The 12841-nt window shown below is 46.4% G+C and overlaps 1 protein-coding gene across 7 annotated transcripts in view; it reads left to right on the top strand.

Moving 5' to 3' along the window:
- Window positions 1–12841, top strand: part of LOC101844401 (adenosine receptor A3) — a 71905-nt gene that overhangs the window by 43835 nt on the left and 15229 nt on the right. For 4 of the 7 annotated variants that reach the window (XM_040752096.1, XM_040752097.1, XM_040752101.1 and 1 more), the window contains one exon: window positions 9588–11597. The exons of 1 other annotated variant lie outside the window; for it this stretch is intronic. In XM_040752096.1, coding sequence (XP_040608030.1) covers window positions 9588–10194 — 607 coding nt within the window. In that variant the 3' untranslated portion in view covers window positions 10195–11597. Of the gene's footprint in view, window positions 1–6820; window positions 7569–9587; window positions 11598–12841 lie in introns of those variants that run through there. 2 more of the 7 variants (XM_005076579.3, XM_040752102.1) reach the window with 2 other exon arrangements.

The raw sequence follows: 12841 nt of genomic DNA, 5'->3' as shown, positions 1-12841 counted from the left end.
GGAAATAAAGTTATCCAGGAGGACACTTCAGCAGGCAGTAAAGTAATGTGGTTTCTTGATGTTGTCTGACCATGGACTGGAAGTAGGAGTGTGGAGTGGAGAGGAATGAGGGAGGGTTGGCTGGCTGGCTTCCACCACCCCGCAACCTCAGTCGAGGAGCCAGAAACCAGAAAACTGGCAAAATGTCCTGTTCCCAGTGGCTGGTCCAACCCACGGATCACCCACACCCACTCAGACAATGAAGAGTTTCTGCCCAATGGCAGTTTAGGTTTGGTATAATTGATGTTGGCCTATTCGTTCATAATTCACCAGAAAGGGCTTGGGTTTGAAACTCAGTTTAGCTCTGTGAAATGAAGACTGTCAACTTGACAAACTAGATTCACATACAAGATAAACCTCTCAGCATGTCTGTGAGAGTTTCTAGATTAAGAGGACCCCCTCTGGCTGTGGGTGGCACAATTCTGTGTGGCATCCAGGACTGAGTGAAATGTGGGGGGAGGGGGTCACTGAGAATGAGCACTCGTCATCTCTGCTTTCCAAGTGTGGGTGAAATGACTGACTGCTTCATAGTCCTGCCACATTTCCCACTGTAATCGACGGCGCCCTTAAACTTGGAGCGCAGGTTCAGATCCTTGCTCCGCCACTCGCTAGCCAAAAGTCACCTCTCATCAAACCCCGGTTTCCTTGCTTGTGAAATGGGTTAGCCTTACATACTACTAGGTTTGGCAAATGATTGTAAGTGATACGAATAAAACTTGTATCAAGGAGCCTGGCATGTGTCAGTTAACATCCTATCAATGGCAGATTTTATGCACTAATTATAGAAGGACCTTATTGGCTGAATGAGTTCCCACAGCAGGGCCTTGTGGAGTAAGAGGGGAAAACGTGTCATCAAAGCAGTTGAGACTGCAGATTTCTTGCTGTAGCAGGGAGATCTGCATCTAATTCATTAAGGATAGGTTAGGTTAAGATGAGGCCGGGGTAACCTGGCGGTGGTGGCGCACGCCTTTAATCCCAGCACTCGGGAGGCAGAGGCAGGCGGATCTCTGTGAGTTCGAGGCTGGGCTGGACCGATAGCCTCCAAAACAATACAGAGAAACCCTGTCTCGAAAAACCAAAAACCAAGATGGGGCCAGGGCATAGTCCCGAAGCAAATATCTACAACTGGCAGTTCTACTCTGAGTTCAACCCTGCACCTACTAGTGTTTACAGAAAGGGCACTGAAAGTGACATCAGGACCCAGAGTTGACCTGTGTAAAATCAGAGGATGTGTGTGTGGCAGACTCTGCGGGGATCCCTGACTTGAGTGGGGAAAAAAAGCCAGCATGGGTAAATGAACACCTGAGGCTGGGATATGAGAAGGCCCAGGGACGTTTGGAGAAATCATGGGCTTTAGAAGGATGCTCTCTAGAAAAGGCGAGTGACCAGAGGGCCCTGTGCCCACAGGAGGATAGGTTATGGTCTGGAGGCTGTTAAGGGAGGGACCACCCCAGTGAGACCCCCCCTTAGGCCGACATCTCATGGCAGCAGACCCCTCCTGAGTCCTCCCTGTCGTTATGTCGGGAGACCAGACAGGGCAGGTCTCCATTCTGGAAAGGGCTCTTTACTAGAACGGGCCTAAGCAGATTCCTTCTCTGTGAAGTGAGGGTAATTGTCTCTGTTTTGTAGAGCAGAAAGCAAACTTTTTGTTAGGATGCATGGTGTTTGCCAGCCTTTTTGAGTCCAGAGGATCTCAGTACTGTGTGGGAATGCACTGGACTGACCACAGGCAGCTCCTCACTCCTGCCTTCCCCTAGCCCTGGCTTCTCACCATAGCAAGCCTGAGGTGCTTGGCTGGCTAAAGCCAGCTTTAAAAGTTGGGGTTATTTTTTAAAGATTTATTATGTATACAGTGTTCTACCTGCAGGCCAGAAGAGGGCACCAGACCTCATTAAAGATGGTTGTGAGCCACCATGTGGTTGTTTGCTGGGAATTGAACTCAGGACCTCTGGAAGAGCAACCACTGTTCTTCACCACTGAGCCATCTCTCCAGCCCAAGAATTGTATAATGATTTTAATTGTATAATGATTTCTAATTGTATAATGATTTTAATCGACACATATTTAAGATGTAATTATAGAAAATTCCAAATTAAAAAAAAACGTAATAATGATATTCTCAGCCACAATTCAACGACCCTACCATCTATGTAGTTTACTTCTATAATTTTCCTATGGTTTCATATTCTCCCATTCATCAAACATACCATCTGTGAGTAGTTAGTTTTTCATAAGTCTAGCTAGAGTCCACGTGCTACACACCCCCACTCTGGATCCTAAAGCCAGCTTTAAGCTCTCCTCGTTTTCTTTCCTTGAGGGAACCTCTGTGTTCCAGTGGACGATGGAAATGTGCTGCCACCTGGTGGTCGAATCTGAGCATAGCTCCTTAGCCAGATCTCACTGAAACTGATGCTCTACCCCTACCCTTGCAAGACATAGCTAGTTGAAAGGCGTGATCACGTTTTGAGTGCCTATAATCTGAAAGAACATTAGGGGCAGATGAACCCTCTATATTCTCTCTTGGGCTTGAAGGCCTGGCTCACTTGGGATGGGTTGGGATAGGATAGTCAGGGTGTGGGCGCCTAGGATGGAGCAGTTTCCTTTTCCAAAGCAGGATTTCCTGCAACTCTGCTTACAGGAACCTTGACTTGGGTTTCTGGGCCTCATCGTTACCTCTCACTTTCACTGATACATAGCAAGCTCTGTGCATTGACTCCTGGCCCTGTAAATTGAAGGGGTCTTGACCTAGTCCTAAGAAAAGCCTGGGAGCTTAGAACAGTGCCTGTGGGAAGCTGCCGGAAAGATTTAGCATCTTCCCTCCGACAGAGAGGGGCAGGGGAGCATGTTAGAGGAGGGGAAAGGAGAAGGCAGCTTCATGGATGACTAGCACTGGTTCCTTCTAAGCCCCTGCTGTTCACTGGCACACAGAAAGATCTGTAAAAGTATAAGGCTTTGGGGGAAGTGGTAATTGTGTCAAGAGGAAGTGAGTAGAACGATTTTATGCACGTATGCCCGCAACGAGTCAGTGAGAGCTCTGAGTAGCGGTTTCCACCTTTGGGCTGCCTGACATCCTGTCTTGGCTCTGGTGTGGGCCAGTTCTGGGTTCCGGAGACCTAACCCTGATCTCCTGCTACTGTGCCTTGCTGTTGAAGGCTGGCAACTGAAGTTTTCTAGGCTTTTCTGAGACACTACGAAAGAGTCGTGAGTCTTCTCACTCTGGTCAGCCTTCTCAAGGTGTTATGCAGCCCGTGACTGACGGTGCTCCGTTGCTCCGGGCCAGAGCTTGGGAGGCCTTTTCCGGGATTCCCATCACTTCATTAGACTGATGGTTCTCCAGCCCATCCTTAATTCCCCGGAAGAGATCAGGCTCTTCCAGGAGAACTGAAAATCACGATGACCTTCTTTTAGATGGGAAAGAATGACAAGGAAATACGAGCCCCAGTTCACTTACTCTTCGGTTCACTATCTAAAACTGACTTTTTGGCCTTTGATGTGACCCAGAGCTTCACCAGTGGCTGGCCTGCTTATGTAGCCCTTTCTCTGGTCCTACCATCTGTTCCTGACTCAGAAGACACTGAATCTACTTCACATGTGTGCTTTCCTCTCGTGGTCTTGGTGGTCTAGACACCTCATTTTGTTATGCTAGTTTCTTCCTAGTATTGATGATAATAGTGACATCAAAACAAGAGGCTCCTTGTACTTGTGACAGTTTCATATTGTGGTTGGTCATTTGCTTATCCACTTTCTGAGGGCCACCATTCAGAACATGGGTTCTGAGGCTGCCATGTGGGTTTGAATGCCAAGCTTGTCACTTCCTAACTGTGCTCTCTGGGCCAGGTTATTTAACTTTTCTGAGGCTCTGTTTGCTCACCATTAATAAGTAGTGTCTCCCCCAGGCCCCAGAAGACATTAAATGAGATTACGAATAATAAGATGTTTACCCACACACACACACACCAGCCCCCCGTAACTGGTGTCCTGGAGAGTACCTAACAGGCCCTAGCTGAGGGTTTCTGTCATTGGGTACTCAGTGACAAGTTTCTGCCTCCTGGCTTGCTAAGAGTGTCTCTAACCATTCACCTAGCAATAGTGCGCTGCTGTCTGCCAGGCACTGTGGTGCAGAAATGAAAAGTTCTGGTCTGGTCTCAGGAAACTACAGGGTCACAGGGTAGGGATGGGGGAGGCAGGCTGTGAAGGCAGCATGGTGGGACCCGCATATGAGAGAGGTGATGTAGGAAGTTTCCTTCGAGGCCTTGCTGGAGAACTATCTTGAAGGGAGACTTTTTATTTTCCTAGGTGGACCAAGAAAGAGGCCCTCCAGCTAGACCAAGAGAGTGTGCACCAGAGGGGAAGGGAAACGGAATGGCCAAGCCATGAACTGCTGTTGTGCTGCTTCTGGCTTCTGAGAGAGACGCAGATGGCAGGAGCCTGTGGAGGCTGAACCCTCACGATCCTCCCTGGTCCTTGCATTGAAAGCAATTTCAAGGAACCAGGACTTGATCATAGGGGGTGGGAGGGCATGGGCCCATGGGTACCAGTGAGGGAAGAGGTTTGTTGCCTGTCCTGGTCTCTGCCTCCTTTCCCAGACTGCCTTTTGGATTTCAATCTCCAGCGAACAGACAGCTCAGTCATACACCAAGCAGGAGGCTCTGTTTATTCAGAAAACAAGAAGGGCTTTTGTTCTTCAAGGAAACTCCCAAGGCATTGCAGAGACCTCTGGGAGTAATGTTTCTAGGTAGGACGAGGTGGCTGTGTTGTGGCCGTATGTGTGTCCCTTTCACTGGGTGGATTAGTCTTTCACAGATTGTGTGGTCTTAGACTTGGGCCATCCCATCGACTTCCCCAACCCAGTGGAAATGAATTGGCTTCAAAAGAACTCAGTTTCTGCGTGAGAATGAAGGGAGGAGGGGACGGCAGAAAGCACAGATAGCCAGGTTTTCAGATCCACCTGCCTTTAACTACATCCTTTAACTATGTCCTCATACTTCCGGTGGGTAAAACTGTGTTCCTGGGCCCTGCCACCTTCTTCGTTTCCTTTCAGCTTAAAAAAATTTCTATTGTATGTGTATGGATGTTTCTCCTTTCATGGATGTCTGTGTATGGCATGTATGAGCTGTCCTTGGAGTGCAGAAGAGGGTGCCTGAGCCACTGAAACTGCAGTTACAGACGGTTGTGAGCTAACATTTGGGTGCTGGAAACTGAACCTGGGTCTTAACGGTTGGGCCATCTCTCCAGCCTGTTTGCTCAGCTTTTGTTGTAACAAAACGTGGACTGCCATCTTGTTTCTGCTGCTGTTAATGTAGCAGCTGCCCATTGGTGACCAAGAAGCCTTAAATAGAGATGGAAGACTGATCTCCACCAGCTCCACTCTCTATACTCACTCCTAAAGCTGAACTTCCAGGCACCCTGGAGATGCTGAACCTCTCCAGAAAGATGCTCTTTGGTATACAATTGCCACAATACCCAGGCAATGTGAATCACCCTATGCCCAGGAAGGTGTTTCTCTCACATGAAGTTGCTTTGTGTACTGAGTGTCAAAGGATGGAGACTTTTTTTTTTTACAGTAACTAAGCAAGCGAGATTCAGATTGATTTTGGTAAGATTGATTTCTTGCCACTTGGTAACTTCCTCTAATGCAGGAGAGATAACGAAAGCAGTTACAACAGAAGTAAGATGAAGGGCCACAAGAGAGGCTGTTGAAACCTTCCAAACAAAAACAAAAGTCAGACCAAACAAAAACAAATAACTGGAGAGATGGCTCAGAGGTTAAGAGCACTGGCTGCTCTTCCAGAGGTCCTGAGTTCAATTCCCAGCAACCACATGGTGGCTCACAGCCATCTACAATTCAATCTGGTGTCCTCTTCTGGCATGTAGGCAGAACAGTGTATATGTGATAAATAAATAACCCTTTAAAAAAAAGACAGAAACAAACAACAGCAACAAAATCCAACCAGCTTAAACATTGGGGCTAGAGAGATGGTTCAGTGGTTCAAGTGTGTCTGCTGCTGTTGCAGAGGGAGACCTGATGCCCTCTTCTGGCCTCCATGGGCACCTGCACACATATGTGCATGCACACAGACACATATATACAAGCATATCTATAATCTATGTATACACACGTGTGTGTGTGTGTGTGTGTGTGTGTGCGTGTGTGTACAAATTGTTTTGAGTCTGTCCTTGACTGACCTGGACTCTTTAGGTAGACTTGGATGACCTCAAACTCATGGTGACTGCCTGCCTCTGATTCCCCAGTGCTGGAATTAAAGGCATGTGCTGCCACCACTTTCTTTGTCACAACAAAGTTCTTTGCCACTCCTTGCTAATTAGGCAGGGGGTGGAAATATTACATATTCAGTGTTTCCATTCCTTCTTCTACCCAATTCTGTCCCTACACTCATCTGGTCCGTGTGTGTGTGCGCGTGTGTGTGTGTGTGTGTGTGTGTGTGTGTGTGTTGTGACGGGGTGGTACCCAGGCTCTGATGCATGCTAGGCAATCATTCTAACACTGAGACATATCTCTAGCTCCCCACACCCCCACTTGAGAGGGTTTTATTTTTGAGATATGTCTCTTAAGTTAATTAGACTGCCTTAACCCCACTCTGTAACTGAGGCAGGCCTTGAACCTGTGATCTCCCTGCCTCAGCTTTCCATGTAACTGAGAGCATCAGCTTTCACTACCAGACCCCGACTCTCATCTTCTCTTTGAGCTGTCTGTATGAGACTCATGCCAGCTTCCTAGGTCTTCCCACCTTTTTTTTTCTGAGGGTTCCTGGCCCTGTACTTCCTCTTGGCCTATCTCACTTCTTGAAACACTCTAAAGAGGGATGCTTATCTTGATGGAGCTTGAAAAGCCCTCTGAGGGGGGCAGGGGAAGGCAGAAAGCTTGACTGTGTTGGGGAAGCAAGAACAGCAGTACTCCAGACTTAGACGCATAGAACTGTGTCCTCCAGGTTACTAGGAGACCAGGGATATGTGGCTGAAGCTGATGGTCCTGTAACAGGCCCTTTTTTGAGAAGAGTCTCCAAGAGAGCATCACACTGGAAGGAAAGAGTGAGTTGTGAGTACTTGACTGCTGCTACATGCAGACTTCTGGGCAGATGTCGGGCACAAGCTAGGCCCACCAGCCCATACATATCCCACTGACAAGCCTGTCAGGAGAAGCTTCTCGGAGACAGCATGAAACCTGACAATACCACAACTGCGTTGTGGTTGAAGATCACCTACATCTCCATGGAGGTTGTCATCGGGCTCTGTGCTGTAGTGGGCAACATGCTGGTCATCTGGGTGGTCAAGCTGAACCCCAGTCTCAGGACCACCACCTTCTACTTCATAGTCTCCCTAGCACTGGCTGACATTGCTGTTGGGGTGCTGGTCATGCCTTTGGCCATTGCTGTCAGCCTGGAAGTGGAGATGCACTTCTATGCCTGCCTTTTCATGTCCTGCGTGCTCCTGATCTTCACCCACGCCTCCATCATGTCCTTGCTGGCCATTGCCGTAGACCGATACCTGCGGGTCAAGCTGACAGTCAGGTAAACCTGCTTGAAGAAGGGTGGGGCAGCAGAGTGAGAGAGATGGCTAGAAAATAGAGCTACCAAGTTTGGCTCTCAGACCTGCTCAGTAGAACTGGCCCTTGATGTTTACAAAGGGCAGTGGATGTCTTTGCACTGTATGGTTTGAGAAGAGGTTAGAATTGAAGAACTGAGACTTGGGAATAGGAAACGGGCACGCTGAGCTCTTCTCCAATGACCATGGTGTCTGCTCCTGTCTAGAGTAGCCCAAGATGATGAAAGTCTGATGTATCTTTGGTTTTAAAAAATCTGATCTGGTTTTCAAAACGATAGAGCCTAGTAGATAGGATATCTTCTCTTACGAGAAGTAGAAAGATAAGTGTAGTAAGAGATAAGCAGATGCCTGTGTGGCTTTGCAGATGTAGCTTAGATTTTAACGTTGCTTCTGTCTGAGTCTGTTCTGATGCTGAGTGAAGGTTCTAAAAATGTTTATTTTTTCCTGTGGTGGTGGCTCACACCTTTAATCCCACCACTCAGGTGGCAGAGGCAGGCAGATCTCTCTGAGTTCAAGGCCAGCCTGGTCCACAGAGTGAGTTACAAGACAGTCAGGGCTACAAAGCAAACCTTATCTTAAGAAATGAAAAAAAACATATATTTCTTTTTCCTCTTTTTTTAAAATAAAGTGCAAAACACCTCTGAGACGAATATTTTGTGATATGTGTGAAAATACTGTGCAAAATGGTAGCATCTTTTCCTGTGACCATGCAAAAAGAACAGACAGCACAATAAAAAAAATCACATTTCCTGGTTTCTTCTGGTTTCTCTTGGGGAAACTACATGGCAAGGAAACTACAAACAAGCTATAGGCGAAAACAAGTCTGGGTTCTTCTCCCTGGTTTTGTGATCTGGCATTGGGAAAGTTATTTATCTTTCTCTGCTTCAGTCTCCACATGTGAGTGGTTCCGAGCATCTGGACCAGGCTTACCTCTTTTCAATTGTAGCTTTACAGCTTCTTGCTTCTATACATTACCTAATGATGTTTTCCAGTTTTTTAGAACTATAAAATCTACAAAAGATTTCATCTTTTTAAGGTTAAGTCAATAAAGTTAATCAATTGAAAGTTCTCAGAAAAATCCTACTACAAAATCTGTGTTCAATAAATGGTAGCTATGCCACTGCCATCAGTAAAATAGAGATTGTCATAAAAATTTCTCTAGTAGGCTATGAGGTTTCATTAAGTATCAGTCTCTTTCTTTTGCAGTTTGCTTTAGGCTATTTAGGAAGTATGGTTTAAGGAGAAATTATGACTCCCCAGAATGAACCTATGAAAGTATCTGAAACACTTCAGCATAACCTTAAGAAAACATGGATCGATTAACTCAAAGACCAGAATAGATGCCCATGTGAAAAATGGGAAAATGGAGCAGGTACAGGTACAGAGAAGTGTGGAGATGCAGTGGAAACTTATGAGCCAGTCAACCAAAACAGTGCAGAACACCGCACACCAGCAAGCCTTAGGGAGGTTCTCATCAGCTTGGGGACCCCATGACTTAAGTAACTCTTTCATGGCAGGATAGGGAGGCGTTAGTCAGTGGCTCAATAGAGAAAAGCACCTGCTATTCTGGCAGAGTCCTCAGGTTCCATTCCCAGCACCCAGCACCCAGCACCCAGCACCCAGCATCCAGCATCGTCTGTAATTCCAGTTCCAGGAGATCCATTGATTTCTTCTGATCACCCTAAGCACCAGGCATACACGTGGTACACAGACATACATGCACATAAAATAGAATTAATCTTTAAAAAAAAAAGAATTCTTGGAGCCATGATTGAATGGAGGCAAGGAGGCACCTGACCCTTGGAAACATATTGCTGATCATCCTAGGTTGTTGCTGCTGTTGTTTTTTAAATATCACCTTACATTATGGGTGTTTCATCTCTCAGCAGAAGATTAGAGAATTGGAGAGCGTGCTTTCTCTTCCTCCCTTTCCCCAACTAGTCATTTCCTTGGTGACCTCACCAACTTTTTTTCCATTCAAACAGATATAGGACGGTCACTACTCAAAGAAGAATATGGCTATCCCTGGGCCTTTGCTGGCTAGTATCCTTCCTGGTTGGACTGACCCCCATGTTTGGCTGGAATAAAAAAAAGACCTCAGGGCTCTCCCCAAATGCTACCACCCTTTCATGCCATTTTCGTTCGGTCGTGCGCCTGGATTACATGGTCTTCTTCAGTTTCATCACCTGGATCCTCGTCCCCCTCATTGCCATGTGCATCATCTACCTGGACATCTTCTACATCCTCCGTAACAAACTCAGTCAGAACTTGTCTGGCTTCAGAGAGACACGTGCATTTTACGGACGGGAGTTCAAGACAGCAAAGTCCCTGTTTCTGGTTCTCTTCTTGTTTGCTTTGTGTTGGTTGCCTTTGTCCATCATCAACTTGGTGTCCTACTTTAAAGTCGACATTCCAGAGCCTGCAATGTGCCTGGGGATCCTGTTGTCCCATGCGAACTCCATGATGAACCCTATTGTCTACGCCTGCAAAATAAAAAAGTTCAAGGAAACCTACTTTGTGATCCTCAAAGCTTGTAGGGTCTGTCAGACCTCAGTTTCCTTGGACTCAAATATGGAACAGACTACTGACTAGCTACCATGACACATAGAGATATCTCACCAGTGCTCATGTTTAGCACCAGCAAACACCATAGGCCTTATCAGACTTTCTTGTTTCCTTCCACTACAGCGGGATCATCTGACTAGTGGCCATAAAGTTTCACTCCTCCTTTTTTCTGTTTCAGTTATTTTCTTCCTCTTCTCTAATTCAATTCTGTGGAAGCCTGACAGGAAGACAATGCATTACCGATGATCACGGGCTCTGCTTCCTTCCCAGACACAAGAAGTAGTAGAGTCTGGAGGGAGTCTCGTCTTACCAAGGAAAGATTCTAACTGGGCTTGATGTACACAATCTGCTTTGAAAGATTCCTAAGACATTGAGAACAGGAGTGAGCTGAGTTTGAAGAGGGCTTAAACTGCTAAGTTCACTTGTGTGGGTGCATTTAAGCAAATAAAAGATGGTGGCCAATTGTGCAGTTCTTGGTTGGGATCACTTGGGGCTTGGAGCCACAGTTAACTGCTCTCAGCGTTGGTCCTGCTTGCTTCCTGGAACACTGTTCCAAGGTGCAGTCTCAGCATTGCAGATGATAGTCCTCTCTGAGAGGTGGTCTGTTATGCAAGCAAGGCTCTGACGTTCTTGGAATCCAAGGCAACTGCAGGTTTAGGACCATTGGATATCTTTAGCTGTGCTCTGTAAGTCCAGAACATGACATTTAAGAAAGCTGGGACTAAGATGTTAGCTTTTAACTTTGTGGCTTCAGCCTGGAAGGATTAGTAAAACAGATTAGGTATCTAAAACCTATAAAATGTACAAGATTTTATACAGCTACTCTGCATTTCTTACTTTTCTGTTGCTGTAACAAAGTATCATGACCAAGACAACATATAAGAGTAAGAGTTTATTTGGGCTTCTGGTTCCAGAGGGTTAGAGGCTGTGATGGTGGGGAGTCAGCATAGCATCAAGAGCCAGGTGTGGTAATAGGAGCAGGATGCTGACTGACTGCATCTCAGCCATCAGCGGGAAGCAGAGAGAATGAACTGGAAGTGGTACAAGGCTTTAAACTCTCAAAGTCTGCTGTCAGTGCCACACTTCTTTCATCAAGGCTGAATCTCTCCACAACCTCTCAAAGCAGTGTCACCGACTGAGGACCAAGTGTTTACATGCCTGAGCCTATGGGGTACAATTCTAATCCAAACCATCACATGCTCCTTGAGGAATTAACATGCCCATATGCAAAGGGAGACAGATTGCTCAAAAGATGTGGATGAAAAATGAAGGGGGAGTTGTCAGGCTTTCACTGGACTCCTAGTTACTTTGTGAACCCAAATGAAGAATCTGTTCTTTTTAGCAAAATCAATCTTTTAAGTGCCTGTTATAATTCTACTACTGAATATAAGGCAAAAAGAGCTGATTAAAAGCTATTGTCACTTTCTGTATTTGTTTGTGTGCCTGTTACTGTGCGTGAAGGTGTGTGTGTGTGTGTGTGTGTGTGTGTGTGTGTGTGTGATGGGGTGCACATAAATTTTGCATGTGGAGGCCACAGGACAAACTGAGATATCCCTTTTCCTCAGGTGCTGTCCACCTTATTTTTTGAAACAGATTCTCTTACCAGCTTGAGGCTCAACAATTAGTCTAGGCCAGCAAGACCCAGGGATCTGCCTATCTCAGCCTCCCCGGGGCTATGAATATGAGCATAGACCATAGTGTCCAGCTTTGTGTGTGTGTGTGTGTGTGTGTGTGCATGCGCACACACACACACATGCACACCTGCATGCATGCATGTGTGAGAATGATATGGATTAAACTCTTACTGGTCCTAACAATCATTTTCTAGGCACTGAGATTTTAGGTGTCCATTGGTTCTGAAATTGTGTGAAGTGGGTACTACAGTTATTTTTATCTCAGTGTGAGGGTGCAGTCTATCATGGTGGGTAAGGCTAGATGGAGTGGGTGTGAGGCAGCTGGTCACATTGTCTCTGCAGTTTGGAAAGCAGGTTAACCACTGGCCAAGTATGGTGAACACACTTTTAATCCCAACACTGAGGTTAGGGGCAGAGGACTCCAAGTCCAAGGCCAGCCTTGTTTAACTTATCAAGTACTAGGGCTAGATAGTGAGGCGGGAGAGAAAATGCAAGATTGATCATCACAGTGCACTTAAGGCTCTCTCCTTAGCTGCCATTGCTGTCCTCTAGTTAATCAGGATATGTGTCGGACAGTGGACAGTGCCAGTCACATCATCGGAGTCCTGCAGCTTCAGACACTCATAATGCCCACCCTTGTTTTTTCCTATCTAAATCTGAAGCTGCCCATAGAGCCCGACTCCCAAGATAAAGTACTGATTTGATGGGAATCTCAAGACAACAGTTCCAATCAACCAAAGAGAAGCAGGCATCTGAATGTGGAATTAGACCATAACTGTTTCTGAAGTTTGTCTGAATCATAATGCTAGGCCAGCACTCAGCTTCCTAATTCCTTTTGATATTGCTTCAGCAGAGGCTCCATGGTTTTTCCTCCTGTCACCCCAGAAGAATCAAGCACGCAAGGCTTCCCCTTAATCTCTGGTTTGGCTCGTGCGCCTCCAGGAAGAGGCCCTGGGTTTGTTCTAGGGCTTCACAACCTCTGCCCAGTTAGCGGGACAGTAAGGGGAAGTGCTATAGGTTCTTGGTTTCCTGATAATCTT

This window comes from Mesocricetus auratus, unplaced genomic scaffold, assembly GCF_017639785.1.
Source record: "Mesocricetus auratus isolate SY011 unplaced genomic scaffold, BCM_Maur_2.0 Super-Scaffold_100009, whole genome shotgun sequence".
In the NCBI taxonomy this organism is placed as follows: Eukaryota; Metazoa; Chordata; class Mammalia; order Rodentia; family Cricetidae; genus Mesocricetus; species Mesocricetus auratus.
The sequence above is the reverse complement of the archived record's forward strand: the minus strand, read 5'-3'. Positions and strand labels throughout refer to the sequence as shown.